Source organism: Chinchilla lanigera, unplaced genomic scaffold, assembly GCF_000276665.1.
Source record: "Chinchilla lanigera isolate Chin_1 unplaced genomic scaffold, ChiLan1.0 scaffold00106, whole genome shotgun sequence".
Lineage (NCBI taxonomy): Eukaryota > Metazoa > Chordata > Mammalia > Rodentia > Chinchillidae > Chinchilla > Chinchilla lanigera.
In genome coordinates this window covers 6422630-6441356 of record NW_004955507.1, presented here as the reverse complement: position 1 = coordinate 6441356, position 18727 = coordinate 6422630, and the positions used below count along the sequence as shown (strand labels likewise).

Sequence of the window (18727 nt, the reverse complement as noted above, 5' to 3'; positions counted from 1 at the left end):
TTGTCATGGGTGGTTTTGATCAGATTGAGGTTAAGACCATCTATTACAGTTTTCTTTAGAGCTTTTATCATGAATGTGTGTTGGACTTTGTCAAAAGCTTTTTCTGTACCTGTAGAGATGATCATGTGGTTTTTCTCTTTGGTTCTGTTGATATGGTGTACGACATTTGTTGATTTGTGATTATTGAACCATCCCTGCATTCCTGGAATGAATCCAACTTGGTCATGAGGTATAATCTTCTTGATGATTTGTTGCACTCTGTTTGCTAGTACTTTATTAAGGATCTTTGCATGTATGTTCATTAGTGAGATTGACCTGCTATTCTCTTTTTTGGTTCAGTCTTTCTCTGATTTTCCTATCAGTATAATAGTTGCCTCCAGAAACGAGTTAGGGAGAATTTCTTCTCTTTCAATTTCATTGAATGCTTTGAGCAGTACTGACATTAAATCTTATCTAAATTTTTTTGTAGAATTCAGCTGTGAATCCATCAGGTCCTGGGCTTTTCTTGTTGGTAAGTATTTAATCACATTTTCATATTCATTAACTGATACTGAGTTATTCAGAATTTTCATATCTTCTTTATTCAGCTTTGGTAATTCATATGTATCTAGGAATCTGTCAGTTTCTTCTGTGTTTTCCATCCTGTGAGAGTAAAGGTTTTCAAAGTAGATATTGATGAGCTTGTGAATTTCTACCTAGATTGGTAGTGATTTCATCCTTTTCATTCCTTAGTGAATGGATTTCAGTTTTTTCTTTCCTTTTTTTTTTTTTTAATAAGACTGGCTAGGTGCTTATCAATTTTATTTATTCTTTCAAAGAACCAACTCTTTATTTTATTGATTTTTTGTATTATTTTCTTACTTTCAATTGCATTAATTTCTACTCTGATCTTTATAATTTCCTGTCTTCTTTGGGCTTTGGGCTTGACTTGCTTTTCTTTTTCTAGAAGTCTGGGGTGCAGCATTAGGTGTTTATCTGTGCTCATTCTGTTTTCCTGATGTGTGAGTTCATGGCTATAAACTTCCCTCTGAGGACTACATTCATTGCATCCCACAGATTTTGTTAAGTTTAGTTTGCATTTTCATTTGATTTAGATATTGTTTAGCTTCTTCTTTAATTTCATCTTGACCCATTGGTTGTTCAGGAGGGTGTTATTTAATTTCCATATGTTTACTGAGATTTTTATGTTTTTTTAGTCATTAATTTTCAATTTCATTGCACTATGGTCAGAAAATATGCATGGGATAATTTCAATTCCTTTGCATTTACTTAAGCATGTTCTGTGTGCTAGTATATGGTCCATTTTAGAGAACATCCCATGTGCAACTTAGAAGAATATGTATTCTGATATTGTTGGTGGAACACTCTGTAAATGTCTACTAAGTCCTTTTGTTCACAAGTTTGGTTCAGTTCTGTTATTTCTTTGTGGACTTTTTTGTCTAGTTGATATGTCTCTTTGTGTCAGTGGGGTGTTATATTCCCCCATTATAATTGTGGTTATGGATATTTGGATTTTCATGTCTATCAACATTTGTTTAATATAGTCCTGTATTTGGAGCACCTGACATATTTATGATTGTTATCTCTTCCTCTTGAAGTTTTCCCCTAACAAATATGTAGTGACCCTCTGTATTTTGTTTAATCATTGCTTGTTTAAAGTTCACATTGTCTGCAAACAGAATAGCTACCTTTGCTTTTTTCTGTATTCCTGTCATGTGGTGTATTGTTTTCCACCGTGTGATTTTCAGTGTATGCATTTCCTTTTGCGTTAAATATGTTTCTGGTATATAGCATACTGTTAGATTTTGTTTCTTGATCCATTCTGCCAGTCTGCTTCTGTTGATTTGTGAATTGAGGCCATTTACATTAATGGTTATAACTGATATGTATTGGCTTATCTTTGTCATGTTATTTTCCTGCTGTTGATTCCTCTTGTTTCCCTCTGTTTAATTGCTTGCTCTGCTAGGTGGTTGCTTTCTATTTTTTTTCTTGAAATTGTGGTCATTTTTATCTCTTTCTAGAATATCTTTTAGTACTCTTTGAAGGGTTGGTTTTGTGGTCATGAGTTTCTTCAGTTATTCTTTGTCATGAAAACATTGTATTTATTAATTTTGAAGGATAGTTTTGCAGGGTATATCAATATGGGTTGGAAGTTGTTTTCTTTCAGGACCTGAAATATTTCACTCCAAGCTCCTCTTGACTTGATGGTTTATGTTGAGAAATCTGCCGTGATTCTAATGGGTTTTTCTTCATTGATGATCTGTTTCTTTTCTCTAACATCTTTTAATATTCTCTTCTTTTGCTGAATTCTAGGATCTTGATTATTGTATGTGTGGGTGAAGATTTATTTTGGTTATCTGTGTGTTATATTCTTTTTCCATTCTTGGGAAATTTTCTGCTATTACTTCTGCAAATAGTCTTTTTAAGTCATTTGTGTTGACTTCCTCTGTTTTGTTGACCCGTTAGTCTTACATTGTGTTTCTTTGCCTGATCTTGCAGCTGTTGTATTGCTATTTCCTGGTTCCCTGTTATTTTTAAGAGATCTTTCATGTTTATTAGTTGCAACGCTGTCTTCAAGGTCTGAAATTCTATCCTCAGCTTTGTTCAAGCAGTTTTGCAGCTTTCGATGGAATTTTTGATTTCCTGGATATCTGTTTGAATCCATTTCATGCATTCTAATTCTTTCCTATGTTGTTCATTCAAGGTTTCCATCAGCTTTCTATGCTCCTGTACTTTTTTATCTATGTCCACTTGAGATGTGCTGAGCAATTCTTTCATTATTGTTATCATTTCTTTTTTAACCTGAGATATTTTTTCTAATCTGATTTCTTTGATGGCATGATGGAGTTGTTTCTGAACTTCAGTTGCTATCATTTCAGAAATTTCAGGTGTATGACATCCCAGTGCTCCTATGTTAATGTCTCCTGGACTTGTTCTGGGTGGCGTGGAGTTCTAAGATTGCATTTTGCTCCTTCCTCTTGTCATTTTCAATGCAGGAGGTGGAGTGCTGAGCCTCACCCTTCCCGAGCAGCTCATTGAAGGTCCCTGTGTTCCCTGGCATTTAGACTCATTCTGGGATGGCAGCAGGAAGCAGAGCACCAAGCCTGGCCCCTCCCAGGCGGCTCACCCAAAGTCCCTGGATTTACCAGGGGTCAGACTCGCCCTGTGATGGTGGTGGGAGGTGGAACACTGAGTCCAGCCTCTCCCGGCAGCTCATAACATGTATCTGGCTTTCTCAGGGGTCATAATTGCCCTCAATGATGGTGGGAGGCTGGGTACTGGGTCTGGGCTCTCCCAGCAGCTCATACAGCATCCCTGGCCCTCCTGGGCATCAGACTTGCCCCTTGATGAGGGCAAGAGGCAGAGCACCAAGTCTAGCCTCTCCTAGCATCCCAAGGAGTGGACCTGGCTTTGCAGGGGAGTCAGACCTGTCCTATGACGGTGCCAGGAGGTGGGGCACGGGGTCTATTTTTAGTTTTTTGAGGAAATGCCATGCAGTTTTTTTTATAGTGGTAGTAGTACTTTACATTCCCACCAACAAGGTAGAATGGTTTCTTTTTCACCATTTCCTCAGCAGTGTTTCTTGTCTTTTGAATTCTTGACGATAGCCTTGTTATGGAATAAGATGGAATATCAGTGCTGTTTTGATTTGCATTTTTTAATGGCCAAAAAATACTAGACAAGCCTTTGTATATTTATTCATCATTTGGGAAGTGTCTATTCATTTCAATTGACCATTTTTTGATTAGATCTCCTTTTAGGGGGTGTCTAATTATTTGAGTTCTTTATATATTCTAGACATATCTGAGGAGTAGCTGGTAAAATATTTTTTCATCATGTAGGTTGCCTTTTCACTCTGTTATTTCCTTTCATGTGCAGAAGGATGTTAAGCTGTCCCATTTGTTGACTGTTATTTTTCTCTTGTGCAGTTGGGGTTTTGGTAGAAAGCACTTCCTATCCATATGTCCTCAAGACTTTTACCTATTTTATCTACCATCAGATTCAGTGTTTCTCTTTTTACATCTAGGTCTTTGATCTATTTTGATTTGGTTGTCATGGAGGGTGAGAGATATGAGTCAAGATTCATTCTTCTCTACTTGGATAATCACTTTTCTCAGCACAATTTGTAAAGCAAGCTGTCTTTGCTCCAGTTTATATTTGTGATGCCATTTTCAAAGATCAGATGGCTGAGGGTGTCCCACATTTTTCCTACATTCTCTATTCTATTCCATTGATCAACTGTTGGAGAGCCCTGCAGTGAGCCTCAATCTCCTGCCTTGTGTTGTGACACATGGCAGAAAAAGAAAGAAATGAAGAAAGGAAGAAGAAAGAAAGAAAGAAAGAAAGAAAGAAAGAAAGAAAGAAAGAAAGAAAGAAAGAAAGAAAGAAAGATGGTGCAGCAGGGATCTGAAATGACCAGTAGTCCATGGGGAAGAAAAGGCCATGAGCCAGTCAGAACGTTGGTACTTATTGATTGAGGAAAATGGTAACGGGATTGTCAGATGGCTCAGAGGGTGGTGGTAATCTTAAACTAATGAGGATCTTTCCCTGGAGCATCTTTAGTCTTAGTAATCTTGGTCTTACTGGTCTGAGTCTTGGTCTTAGTAGGTAAGAAAAGATGGACTACCCCTAATGAGACAATGGAAAATATCAAAAGGATGATACCAATAATCCCAAGCTTCTGCTCATGCCTTATGGAAATGTGTAAAATTATTGTGAATTTGTGGTCTTCAACATTTCCCCATTTTTGTTATTGTAATTACAGCAGCTGAAACAGTATACAGGCTCTGATGACCATCATACCAAAAACATATTCTTAGGAGTTTGTGGGAGGCCCTGTCATATCAACAGTGTGTAACCCAGAGAAATATTCTATAACAAATAAGATGGCCATTAACTCAGATCTTTGGGCTGAAAGCTGAAATGTAGGAATAATGTGTTGAAATCCACCAGTCCATATAGCAACTTCTCCTTCAGAGGAGCCATTAGTAAAATAAGTTCTTGCTCCAATGATTGATTATAACTTGGGACAGGATAAAAGCATAATTTGAGAAAAATTGAAACAATAGATCACTAGGGTAATGATTAACAACTTGTCCTAGAAAATAAGCAAAGTCAGTTTGGCAAAATTGGCAAAGGAATATCCAATTGGCAAAGAACTATCTAATGGAAGCATGATCACATGCAAATCATACCCTATCAATTGACACACCCAATTTCTCCCGTGCAGACTATTTGTTCCAAGTATAACTGTAATGATTTAACTAACTGATTTGGTACAAAGCAACCATTCAATGGGAAAGACTTTTTTTTCATACCTTGTCCAAGAAAACTTGTGGGAGAATGGAGGTTTGTAACACAAATATAACAATTGTTTTGCATTGATCTGGAAGACTTGATGAAATTGAATTTATTTTTCTACTAACCTCAATTCCTGCTCTGTGGCCTTAGTACATAAAGGGAATCAAGGTCTGGATCTCCCTATAAAATCTCATATAAATTTTGTAATTGAAAAGTAGTTATGCCCAATTTTGGTCTAATCCAATTAATATCTCCTAATAATTTTTGAAAATCATTTAAGGTTGTAAGCTTATCCATTCTGATTTGAATCTTTTGTGGCTTAACAATCCTCTCTGCTAGTATAGTTCCCAGATGCTGCTAGGTGCAGAGATCTGTATTTTTTCTATATCAATGCAAAGACAAAGGCAAACAAATCTCAGTTAGTTTGTTCAAAGGCCTAAAAAAATGTTCCTAGAAGTGGTAGCCAATATAATATTGTCTATATAATGTAAAATACATATTTGGGCAAATTGATCTCTGGTAAAATGTAATGCCAGTACACAAAAGGATGGCACAGTGCTGGACTGTTTGTCATTTCTGGAGGTAAAAACCTTCCACTGATATCTTTTCACTGGCTCTTTAAAATTAATGCTAGGAGCAGAAAAGGCAAAGTAAGGTCTATCAGCAGGAGAGACAGAGGAATATTGACAAAATAATCCTTTAAATCAATAACTATCCATGGTCAATCTTGTGGGGTAGCTGTGGCACTAAGGATGCCTGGTTTTAATGCCTCATGGATAGTAAGCAAGAACTGACTGTTTGTACATCTTGTAATAGTATCCATTTCCCTGACTTTTTGGAAATCACAAATACAGGAGATCCATGGATTGACAGAGGGTTCTAAATGTCCTTTGTGTAATTGTTCTGACAACAAGGACTACAAAATTTGTAGCATCTTCTTATTTAGGGCCCCGTGATTAACTCATACTGGTTCAGTGACTTTCCATTGTAAAGGCAGGACGGACTTAGGTGGCGAAGTGGCAATGCCCTCATTATAAATTTGCTTCATAGCCAATTCCTGATCTATCCCTTTTCATCATTGTTTTTATTGGTGTTAGATTTCCCTGGAGCTGTTTTCCTAGTCCTTTTCCTTCAACATACCCTATATCTAGTATCATGCGTTGGCAAGGACTGGAAGATAGCACTTTGTGATTTTAAAACAGAAGGGGGCATAGTTCCTACTATTGCTTTCCATTCTTTAGATAAGTTGACAGGAATATGTGCAAGGAATGGTGATATGTATTCCTTCTGGCCATCTGGCACTTCATAATGGAGTGATGAGACACTTTGCAAAACCTGTGTGGGAGACCCCAATACCCACTAAGGCAGTACATCCTGCTTTAGTGTGCCACAATGGCAGCCAGAAATGTAATGCAATAATGAACACATAAGCACCAGTATCAATTAACCCTATAAAATGTTTGCCATTAATTTCAAATTGGCAAGTTGGTTTATTTTTGGTTATTTTTTGAGCAAAATATATTTCACCTTGTAATGGTTCAGACAGATCTGCATCTCTAGTCTTGAATAAATCTTTATGTGTGATTTTAGGCTTAGGTAAAGCAGAAGCTATACAATATGTTCACCTTGTTCAAAAATCCAAATTTCCTGGGAGCAGAGAGATACCTGGATTTGTTCTTCACAATCGTCATCGGTAATAAAAGGTACCACAGTAATTCCCTTTGGTATAAGGTTGGTTTTCCCGTTAACAGTCCAGTAGTGCCAGGAGGAAGAGACCCAAATATGCCTGTTGGTATTAAGGTGGGTATTTCACTTCCTAAAAGATGTTCTTTGCTGACAACAGACAGATCTAATCCTGCACTCCTGTCTGTTCTGCAGAGGAGGAAGGATATGTTCCTCCTGGCACCCAAGTTAGGAACATCTTGTTTGGTACTTGGGCTCATGTCTGAACATGGTACAATTGGCCTAGGGCTGGTTGGGAGGCTCCACCAAGCCCCCACCCCCAACTGTTTGAAGGGCCCGAGGGGACCAGGCTCACTTCTTGTTTCCCTGCAAGAGGAATCAATCTTTATTGTATTTGGAATGGCAATCCTTTGCCCAGTGGTAGCCTTTATTACAACAAGGACACAGAGTTGCTGGAACTAGATAATTTGTTTTAGAGGTGGCAGGAGCCATGGTGTTATCTTTTGTGTCCTTGGACCATTACAATTTTTTCTAAGGTGCTCCACTTTTCTATTTTCAAAAAATTTGATCTCAGTTGTTGCCCCCTTTAAATTATTGGACGTGGCCTGGCCATTAAGGCTGAATTATAAGAGGAGGAGCCGATATTTTAGCAGGCTGTTACATAAGCTCCAAGATCACTGGATCCACTAACAGACAAAAGGGCTTGTTTACAATCATGATTAGAGTTTTCCAAAGCCAAGTTAAGAATCAGAATATTAGCAGATTCAAGATTGGAAATTTGATGATTTACAGTTACCTGTAAGCAAGTCACAAATTGAATATATGGCTCAGTTGGGCCTTAAAGCCCCTGAATGAAGGATTGTACTGGGGCTCCCTCTTTAGAGATGGAAGCCCAAGGGCAGCACAGCAAACTAACAGTGTATCTGAATAGTTCCATAGGGCAGTGAACCTGTTCACCTAAAGCAGAACATCTGCTAGTGGCCATCAGCATATCCATAGTAATCTGTGGGTCACCATCTGCAGCCTCATTTTCATTTTTCTCAGCCTGTTCTCTAATAAGTAATCTTAACTGAACATCAAAATGTAAATATTTAGCAGACAAAAGACATGTTTAAGTAAGATAGTGAAGATCAGATTGAATTAGCAAGTCAGACAACAAGAGATTTTCTAGTAGTCCTACCATAAAAAGCATTATTTATAAAGCCCATGCAGCAAGCTTCTCCAGGAGACTGGCAGTGCACCATCTTCCCCTCCAGAGCCAGGAAGCGATGCTCAGAGTGAGGACCAGAGCTCCGCCAAATTTATATAAAAACACCATTAACTATGCTTATTTTAATTTCTTTTAACACTTTGATTTGAAAAGGATGGTGAGTCTCTACCTTTTGACCCAGCTTGTCTGGGTCATCCACAGCCCCTGTGGGGAAGCACATGGGACCACTGAAATCCTCACCACTAGTAGATGCCTGAGTTATTATTTTATGATAGAATGGGGTAAAGGAATGCTCATGTGGTGGATGTAACTCAGGTGGAGGAGGCTAGAATTCTACTTCCTCAGCAGTGGGTGCACTAAGTACTGTGAGACTGTCGGAGAACTTGTTTTTTATTATCCTTCCAACATTCGAGTGGACATTGTGAAACTTAAACTACCCTTTTTGCCAAAGGTGGTTTTCAGCTATTAAATTTGAGTCAGTGGTCTTGCATGCAAATTACAGGGGCAAGAGCACCTACCAAACAAGGCTCCAGGTTGTAAACATATCAAGGTATACAAAGTCACCCCAGCACTAAGCAGTGTGAAGATTTTGACGCTTGCTCCCATGTGTCTAAATCAAGTGTTCTGTGGTGGATTGACAGTTGGTGGGCAATTTATAACCCCAAGTTGAAGTGAGTGAATGTAGAACTGGGTGTGGGAAGCCCACTTGAGGATTGTTGCCAGCAGCATAGGAGGCAGAACTGGAGAAGTTAGGTTGTTGAGAACCGAGAAAGGCTGTTGGGAACTGGTAGAAGCTATAAGGAGCTGTTGGTTCTGTTGCAGGATCTTGTCATGCTGGCTTTCCTGATGAACTTGACTGTCTTCATCCTAGGAGGAGCTTGGGACCTGGCTGGCATTGAGAATAGCTTTGGTTCACTTTGGGGGAGCGCTGGTCCTCACTCTGAGCATCACTTCCTGGCTCCAGAGGGGAAGATGGTACACTGCCAGTCTCCTGGAGAAGCTTGTTGCATGGGCTTTCCTGATGGGAGCTCAGCTGTCTTCACCATTGGAGGAGCTCGGGCTCTCACTATTTCTGAGGATGGCTGTGGTACTTTTCAGGAGAGATCTGGTTCTTACTTTGCATGTCCCTTCCTGGCTCCAGTGTAGATCCCTCAGCCTGCTAGCACAGATCCTTTATCCTGGTGGAACAAACTTCCTAGATTCCACCACTGACCTGTGGGCCTTCCCAGCATAGATCCATGAAACAGGCCTGCATGAGATATTGTTATGGGCTCTAGGCCTCCAGTTGGACTCATGGGAGGCATTGTCATGGGCTCTAGGTCTTTAGCTGGACTCATGCAGAACATTTCCATGGGATCTAGGCCCTTGGGTAGATTCTTTGTTCTTAGTGTGTGAACAGATTTCCTGCACTCTTTTGTATATCATTCTTTGGGTGACTATTATAAATAATCTTTTATGTGTCCTGTATTATATTGTTCACCTTGCACAAAAAATCCCCAAACCAACACAGATTCCCACCCTGATATTTTTAAAGATTGCATCTAACAATATCATGAGAGTCTGGATGATACTATTTGACAGTGTGCATCTTACCTTTTCTAAAAGAGATTTTAGCAACTGATTGTATTTTCTTCAGCAGAAAGAGATTTTAAAGAGAGAGATCTTAAAAATGAGATTACCTTATATTTTAATCCCAGAAAATATCTTACTTGCATCAAAAGCACTAATCTTAGATCCATGCCAGACATTTCTGGAATAGTCACATGAGATCCAAGTGCTGTTGAAACACTCTTAGTAAATCCACCAGGCAGGAAAGAATGCCATGGGTGCAGGCCATGTTGGACACTAGTTATCAGAGACCTCTGAAGCGAGCCCCAGTATCCTGCCTTGTGTTACACACAGTGAAAAGAAAGAGCAAGAGACAAAATGGCTATGCAGTGGGGATCTGGGAAGACCAGCTGTTCATGGGGACAAAAGACTATGAACCGGTGAGAACCTTGGTATGTATTGAAGAAAATGGTGGGGATTATCAGGTCACTCAGAGGGTGGGGGGTGATCTTAAACTAAGGAGGATCTTGTCTTGGAGCATCTTTAGTCTTCATGTTTTTAGTCTTAGTGTCCTTAGTCTTAGTTTTAATCTTAATCATAGTCCTAGTGATCTTAGTCTTGGTCTCAGTATGTGGGACAGCATGGCCCACCCTTAATAAGATAATTGGAAATCTCAAAAGGGTGATACAAATAATCCCAAGCCTCCATTCATCCCTTAGGGAAGTGTATAAAACGAGCCATTGTGAGTTTTGCAGTCCCCAAGGATCAACCTGTCTGTGTCACTGTAATTTTCTAATATAATTTGAAATCTGTGATTGTGCTGTCCCCATTTTCATTGCCTAAGATGGTTATTGCTATTTTGTATCACTTTTGGTTATATATAAATTTTAGGATTTTTTTTCTATTTCTGCTAAGAATTTGTTTGTACCTTAATTGAAGTTGTGTTTAATCTGCATGTAATTTTGGGTAATGTGGTGGTTGATTGATTGTCAGCTTGCATGGGAAAGCCCAGGTGAATTGAGTCAGCATGGTTCTAGCATGGAAAATCCACTTTAATTGGTTTCTTAGTGATTTTATTGTTGGTTACAGAAATGCTATTAATTTTTATGTATTCATTTTGTGTCAAAATACTTTGTTTATACTATTTATTCCAACAGTCACTTGGTGGAGTTTTTTGGATCTTCTATGTAAAGAATCATGACATCTGAGAAGAAAAATAGTCTGAATTCTTCCTTTCTATGTGTATCACTTTTATTTTCTCTTTAGATTGCTGTGGCTAAACTTTTGAGTACTATACTGAATAGGAGTGGTGATAGTAACTGCCTCTCTTATTCGTGATTTAGAGAGTGGTTTCAATTTTTCTCCACTTACTGTGATGTTGGTAGAAAGTTTGTCATAACTGACTTATCAGTTTGAGATACAGGCCTTCTATATTTATTTTTGCTAGAGATTTTATCATGAATGGATATTGGATTTTTTCAAAAGTTTTTATGTAGCTCTTTAATTGATCATGTGATTTCCATCTTTGCTTTGGTTTGTGTATATTGATTTGTGGATTTTGGACCCCACTTGCATCTTTGGAATAAAGCCATTTTAGTCATGATATATGATGTTTTTAATAATACATTGTATTCTGTTTGCAAGTATATTGTTGAAGATTTTTGCATTTATGTTCATTAAGGAGATTGGTCTATCATTTTCTTTCTTTCTTTCTTTTTTTGTTAAGTCTTTGGTTTTGTTATCTGAATAATGCTAGTTTCCAAAAAGGCTTTTCTTCTCCATCAATTTTGAAAGCAAATTTTTCAGGATATGGAAGTTTGAGTTAACAATTGTTTTCCTTTAAGGGTCAAAATGCTTTGATCCAAGCTGGTCTTTAGGTTTGTGCTAAAAAGAAAAAACTCCATTATAAATCTGATAAGTTTGCCTTTATAGGTAACTTACTGTTTTTCTCTAATAACTTTTATTTATTCTCTCCTTTTGTTGAATCTAGACTTTTGATTATGATAGGTTATATATAGTTTTTTCTGCTCATGAGTATTTTTTTTTTTTTTTTTTTTTGGCTTTTCTCCGGTACCGGGAACCGAACTCACAACCTTGGCTTGCCAGGCAGGCGCTTTGCCGCTGAGCTAAATCCCCAGCCCCGAGTATTTTGGATTCTATGTTCTTTTGTACTTGACTATTATATTCTTTATGTAGATGTAGAAAGTTTTTTATTATGATTTCAGTAAATAAGTTTTTATATTTTTTGAGTCATCATCTAACTTTTTTCCTTTATTACTATAATTTTGATATTTTTTTTAGTCCTCTAGCAGGTATTGGATCCAGCCTGCATGATGTCTTGCCACTTTCAAGGTAGCATTGAATTTATGATTCACTACATCCATCTTGTCTTCAATTTCTAACACTCTGTCCTCATGCTACTTAAGTTTTCTATTGAATTTTTCACGTCTTGCATTGCTGCTTGCTTTGTTTTCAAAATTTCAAATTCTTTACCAAATGGGTCATCCACATTATCTATTACACTGTTTAACTCAATTAGTTTCTTTTTTAAGCTCATCAAATATTTCATTAACAAAGTCCTTTGTCTGTTTAATGAAATCTTCTGTAATCTCATTAAACATTTCATATATTTGCTTATGAGTTTCTTCTTCTGTTCAGGTATTTTGAACATTTGGTATTTGAATTATTTGCCTATACCTTCCTCTACATATTTCAATGTGTACGAGATCAGTTTTTGATGGGTTAAGTGTTTTTGAAAGCATCTTATTGCCTAGCTTTCTCATTTTTTTTCTGTGTGGGTTTAAAATCAGTTAGAGTAGAGGAATGTTATAACTACTCTGGAGATATCTTTAATTAGAATCTGTCACCATGCTGTGACCATGCTATTTCCTTGTGCTTGGTTACATTGTAGAGTTTATGTCCCTGTTCAAACTACTCAACATAAGATTTGAGTTTCTTCTTAGTGCTCCAACTTCTATGGGGTCTTGATGCCCAGCACCCCTCAAGGAAAAAACAAACTGCAGTAATGTTACCAACACAAACAGAAAGTAGATATTGACATACAAGAAAAACCAATTAAAAACAACAACTATGCCACCTTTGGTAATGCCAAAGAAATCAGCAATATTAACAGAATCAAAGACAAACAAAATATTGACATAAATATAAAAACTAACAAAAACTACAACTATATCACACATAACAATAGAAAAGATATGTATAATAATAATATAGACACAAATACCAATCAAATTCTCCCTTCCAAGTACTAACCAGGACCAACCCTGCTTAGCTTCCAAGATCAGACAAGATCTGGCACATTCAGGGTGGTATGGCTGTAGACACAAATCAATTTCTGACATGTAGTAAATATTTACTAAATGCAGCAATTGTACTACCCTTAACAATAGAAAAGAATTCAGCAATAATAGTATAGAGTCATTTAATATCTTAAAAAATAAAATCTAATAGTAATAACAAAAATGGAGAGTAAAGAGGAAAATAAAATAAATAAATAATGAAAAGAAATAAAATGATGAGAAGAGGAAGAAAGAAAAGTGACATAAAGAACCCAATTAAAGAATGAAAGGAAGTTGGTATAATTAGGTAAAGGTAACAGAAAAAGACAAACAAGAATAAGAAAATCAAAATGGAAAGGAAATAAAGTGAAGCAAGGAAAAAACCAAACCAAACAAAAAAAGAATAGAAATTAGTCCATTATGTAAAAATTATATGAGATATGGTGAAATGGGAAAAAATACTCAAAAGGAAAGGGGAATGAGGAAGAGGGAAAGTAAGGAAGAGAAAAGAAAAAATGAGAAAAGAAGGATAAAATGGAAAGCTTTGAAATAAGGAGGGGAGAGGGGTTGAAAGGAGGAGAGGGAAAAAAAGACAAAATTATGCTGAATGTGATCTTTGTGCATACCTAAATTGTACCAATAAACTTAATTAAATTACATTTTAAAAGATATAAATAAGTCAAAAAAATTACTCCATGTGATTGAGTGAGTGGTTCCTTTCCAGGGACTGAAGTATTAGGGGTAAGGGAAGGAATAGTGAGTGACAATTAGGGTCTATTTTACTTCCGTGCCCACTTTTTGTGTGAATGTTGCGTCCTGCACCACCTTTCCTGCTGAGTGGAGTAATCAGTGGTGTGGTGCCTGCCTTTAGGGCTGTGTCCACTTCAGCACCTTTTTATATTTTTGCCAGCCTGGCGTCCCCAAGTTATTGCTCTCTCCAACTTGCTTTATGGCCTGTGGCCTTGTGAGGTTTCTCCTTTACTCCAGAGGCACCTGTGTTACACAGCAACCGTCCAAGCCTCAGAGCACTCTTTGTCACATGGACTATGGCAAATAGGCCATCAAGTTCTATGCTGGAAGAAGTCACTGGAGGGACAGGGGTCAAGCAGTTTCTTGGGCTTAATGCAGTTCTTTTAGACCTAGCTCCCTCAGAAAATCACAGATAATTGTCCTGGCTTCTCAGCACGGTGGACAGGACCCCCCCCACACACATTTTCCTCAGCCTAAGCTTAAACTTTCTTGAAGGCCTATGACTGGCCTGAGTACTCTCCACACCTGTCCCTTGTGGCCATCTCCCAACAAGTCACTACAGTATTTTTAAAGATAGTCGTCCTTTCGTGATTTGGGTGTCTTGGGTATTCAGTTTGACTGACACTGGTAGTAAAAAAAACAAAAATTGCCTGCTAAGCAGTTATTGAAGGGAAATCTACGTCTTCTCGATGGCAAAGAAGAATGAATGATGATTCCTCAGGAGGCTATGTAGTGGGGAAATGGGGATAATTTTGCTTTTACCCTGCATTGGGGGTCCTGACCTTTCAGTTTGCACAAGCATCATTCAGGGAATCTGTTAAAAGTGCTGACTTGATTCATTATGTTTTGATGATCATTCCACATGATTCATTTTATTTTTAATACTTAATCACATGACATTTAAAACATGCACATAACTAGGTACTGGTATCTTTCCACATTTGTCTTATATCAGTTCATTTAAGAAGTTAAATGACACATATACAACTCAGCTCCCTCTTTAATTTATTTTCTTCCTTTCCTCTTTAGTTGTAATCAGTATTCTGGAGCCAATGTGTATTTATCTATATGTTTATACTTATTTATTACAATAGACATGACATATTACTTCAGTGTTTTTATGACTATAGTATTGCTTACCACCTAATGCTTACCATCACCATTTTAAGCTTGCTTTTCTCACTCAATCATATACTTTTGATATCTGTCATGCAGATCTAACATGATACCTCATCTGTGGCTTAACTATATTATGGATGAAGGGCTGGGGATTTAGCTCAGCGGCAAAAGCGCCTGCCTGGCAAGGGCAAGGTCGTGAGTTCGGTTCCCGGTACCGGAGAAAAACCAAAAAAAAAAAAAAAAAAAAAAAACCAAAAAATTATGGATGGGCAGTTACAAGGTCTCCAGTTTTTGCTACTGCCCAAAGAGCTACAACAAACAACTTTGAACTTGTTTCCTTCTGTGTATGTACAGAATATACATTATTGGAATTACTCAATAGTAGAGTATGTGTATCTTTAAGTTGGTCAGTATGTAAAGTGTTGTGATTTGGTAGATTGTTTCTCATCTATTTCTCACCTATTCTATTCTAAGTCCTGTTGCATATATACATTAAGGATACAATGGTGAATCTAAAACACAGCCCTTCTCCTCATGAAGCCCAGTTTGAGAGACAATCCAATAACCACCTGTGTGATTAGTTCCATGGAGAAAAAGCACCAGGAAAACAGGTTACACGGAGACCTGACTCACTCTGGTTAAGTAGAATTAGCTTAAGATTGATCATGCAGCTGAGATGCCAAATGATAATGAGCTAACTATATAAAAGCATTACACACAGAAGGAACACTGCAAAGCAACCAATGTAAAAGGCGTATAATACATTGGTATTTATGGTATATTGGTACAACCCAGGAAAAAAAACTTTCTGGAACAGAGTGTAGAAAAAGATATCCTGTTTGAAAGGCTTTTGAAGAATAAAGTGAGGGATGTTTCTTTCTGCCAATTAGATTAAAAGCTTTGGGGGCATTTACAACAGGTAGCACAATAGTCAGAGAGCAACAGAAAGAACAAACTTTGGAGACTATCGATTTACACTTTTTCCACGATGAGCAACAAGATTCTCTTGAGGGCTACTTTGACATCCTTGTTCCGTAAAGTGTAGATGAGAGGGTTCAAGGCAGGACTCACAGTGGAATACAGTACTGCCAGAACCTTGCCAATCCCTGGGGAGTAGCTGGAGTTTGGACTCAGGTAGGCATAGATGACAGTGGAGTAGTACATGGTGACTACCATAAGGTGGGAGGAGCAGGTGGAGAAGGCTCGCCTCTTCCCCTCAGCTGTTCGAATCTTTAATATGGTTGTGATGATGAAACCGTAGGAGACCACAGTAAGTAAGAAGTTCATATCAGCAAAGAATATGTCAGCCACAATTGTCATAACATCATTCACAAATGTGGAAGAACAGGAGAGCAACAGCAGAGGGGGGATCTCACAAAAGAAGTGATTCACCATATTGGGCCCACAGAAAGTTAACCTTAACATCATACAGGTATTGACCACTGCACCAAACATGCTGACACTCCATGTGGCTCCGGCTAGTGCTACGCACACCCTGGTGCTCATCATGGAGGCATAGTGCAATGGCTGGCAGATGGCCACATAGCGGTCATATGCCATGGCTGTAAAGAGCAACAATTCTGCTGCTACAGACCATGTCAAGAAGTACATTTGGGTCATGCAGGCCCTGTATGAGATGCCTGCCTCTTTAGCCACCAGGATCTCCAGCAGCTTGGGCACCACAGTACATGCACAGACAATATCCAATACAGCTAAGTTGACCAGAAAAAAGTACAAGGGGGTGTGGAGTCTAGAGCTGAAGGTGACAACTGCCACAATGAGGGAATTACCACAAAGTGCCACCATGAACAAGGAGAGAAAGACGATTAAGAGGAGAATCCTGTACTGTGGTCTTTCTGAGAAGCCCCACAGGATGAATTCTGTCACCAGTGTCTGATTACTCATGGATGTTTGACTCATCTTTGAACCAAATTACTTATGTTAAATTTCATTCTTGCTTCATTGTTTGACTAAACAGTACAAGTTGTTAAGTACTGATCAATATACATGCAACAATCTCATCATCTTTAAATTTTCCACTTTCTCTAGGCCTTGTAATTACTTAAAACAATCATTACTCTAAAGCCAATAACCTCTATCCTGTCCTGGTGCCTTTTAGGACTATAGATACATTTGGAATTTTATTCCCACTAACTTTTTATTTTAAATCTTCATCTCATATTAAAATAGTTTTAAATTGTTCTTCACATTTCATGTAACCGTATAGAAATTCAAACTATTTAGAGTGTGTAACAAGAAAATAAGATACCTTCCAACTTCCTAGTCAATGGACATTCTTCTGGATGTCATTGGTCTCATATTATAATTCATGTTCTTTATTTTTGTTCCTCCGTAATATCTCATGAACTCTCTTCATGACAGCAACAGAATTTAACAAACAGTGCTGGGAAAACTGAATATCCATATGCGGAGGAATGAATCTTTGTTCATATTGTTCAGTATGTTCTAAAATCAAAATGGACCAAAGATGTAGATGTTAAAACAAAAACACCAAATCTTTTGGAAGATAAAATAGGTAAAATGCTTGAAGACATAAACATAAACAAAGATGTATTAACCGAATCAAGATTGCACAAGAAATAACATCAATAATTGACAAATGGAATATATGAAATTAAAAAGCTTTTGTGCAGAAAAGGAAACAATCAAAAAAGTGAAGAGACAATTTATAGAATGGGAAAAAGAATTCCAACTATTCATCAGACATAGGGGTAGTATCTAGAATATATAAAGAAATAAAAATACTAGACACCCCCAAATAAAAGATCCAATCAAAAATGGACAATTTATAAACACTTCTCAAAACAAGTATAGATGTTTAATATACATATGAAAAAATGTTGGGCATCTTTGGCCGTTGGAGAAAAGAAAATCAAATTTGGTTTTACTTTTTTCTATTAAAATAAAAAACAGCATATCACAGTGATGTATGTGCACCTATGTTCATAGCAGCACAATTTGTAATTGCTAAGATGTGGAAGCAACCCAAATGTCCATCCACCGAGGATTGGAGAAGAAAATTGTGGTACTTTTACATGATGGAATATTACTCAGCTGCAAAGAAAGATAAACTCGAGACTTTTATAGGTAAATGGTCACAACTAGAGACCATACTCATAAGTGAAATAAATCAAACATACATGTGCAAGCACCGCATTGTTTCTCTAGTGTAAAACCTGAAAGAGTTCATTTAAACTAGGAGATATGATAGACATCGTGAATTGATAGGAAAGCACTCAAAGGTAAAGGGAAACTGGGATATGGGAAAAGAGAAGGGAAAGAAGGAGAAAGTGTGTGTGTATGTATAGGCAAGATAGTCAACATGGCTGTTCTACTGTCTTCTATTTCTTTGCTGAAAGAAACTGTCAATGAGTCCTTGGTTGATCAGTATTGCATGTCTATATCTGTTTTCATGAGAAACCATTTTGAAGATATCAATATGTAATACAACAAGCATTGTTAATTCCCTACCACTTTGTTTGTAACTCGTAACTGTCTTAACTGTTCCTTTGCTATTTTGTAAAATGTTGTCTATCTGTTAATATTTTCCTCCTTTTAATTTTAAAATTAAAAAAAAAACAGTAATCAAAAAATTAAATTGCACCTTACTCCAGAAAGAATGGTTATCATCAAGAACTCAAACAAAACAAAGCAACAATAAACAAATGATGGAAATGTTGTCGGGGGAAAGGAAAACTTATACATTGATGGTGGTAAGGTAAAGTAGTACAACCACTGTGGACATCAGTATGGAGGTTTCTCAAAAAGCTAAAAATATAAGATTCATTTGATCTAG

The 18727-nt window shown here is 37.4% G+C and overlaps 1 protein-coding gene and 1 pseudogene across 1 annotated transcript; both read right to left on the bottom strand.

Annotated features, from left to right (window-relative positions):
* The window catches only part of LOC102007040, a 24933-nt pseudogene extending 16133 nt beyond the window's left edge, over positions 1-8800 (bottom strand).
* A 47-nt stretch (positions 8801-8847) lies between these two features.
* LOC102006694 (olfactory receptor 13A1-like) lies at positions 8848-16815 on the bottom strand. The gene is made up of 2 exons (XM_005407723.2): positions 15908-16815; positions 8848-8881 (listed from the first exon to the last, which is right to left on the bottom strand). Exons 1-2 carry the CDS (start codon positions 16813-16815, stop codon positions 8848-8850), a joined length of 942 nt encoding a protein of 313 aa, XP_005407780.2.
* Between the last annotated feature and the right edge of the window lie 1912 nt (positions 16816-18727).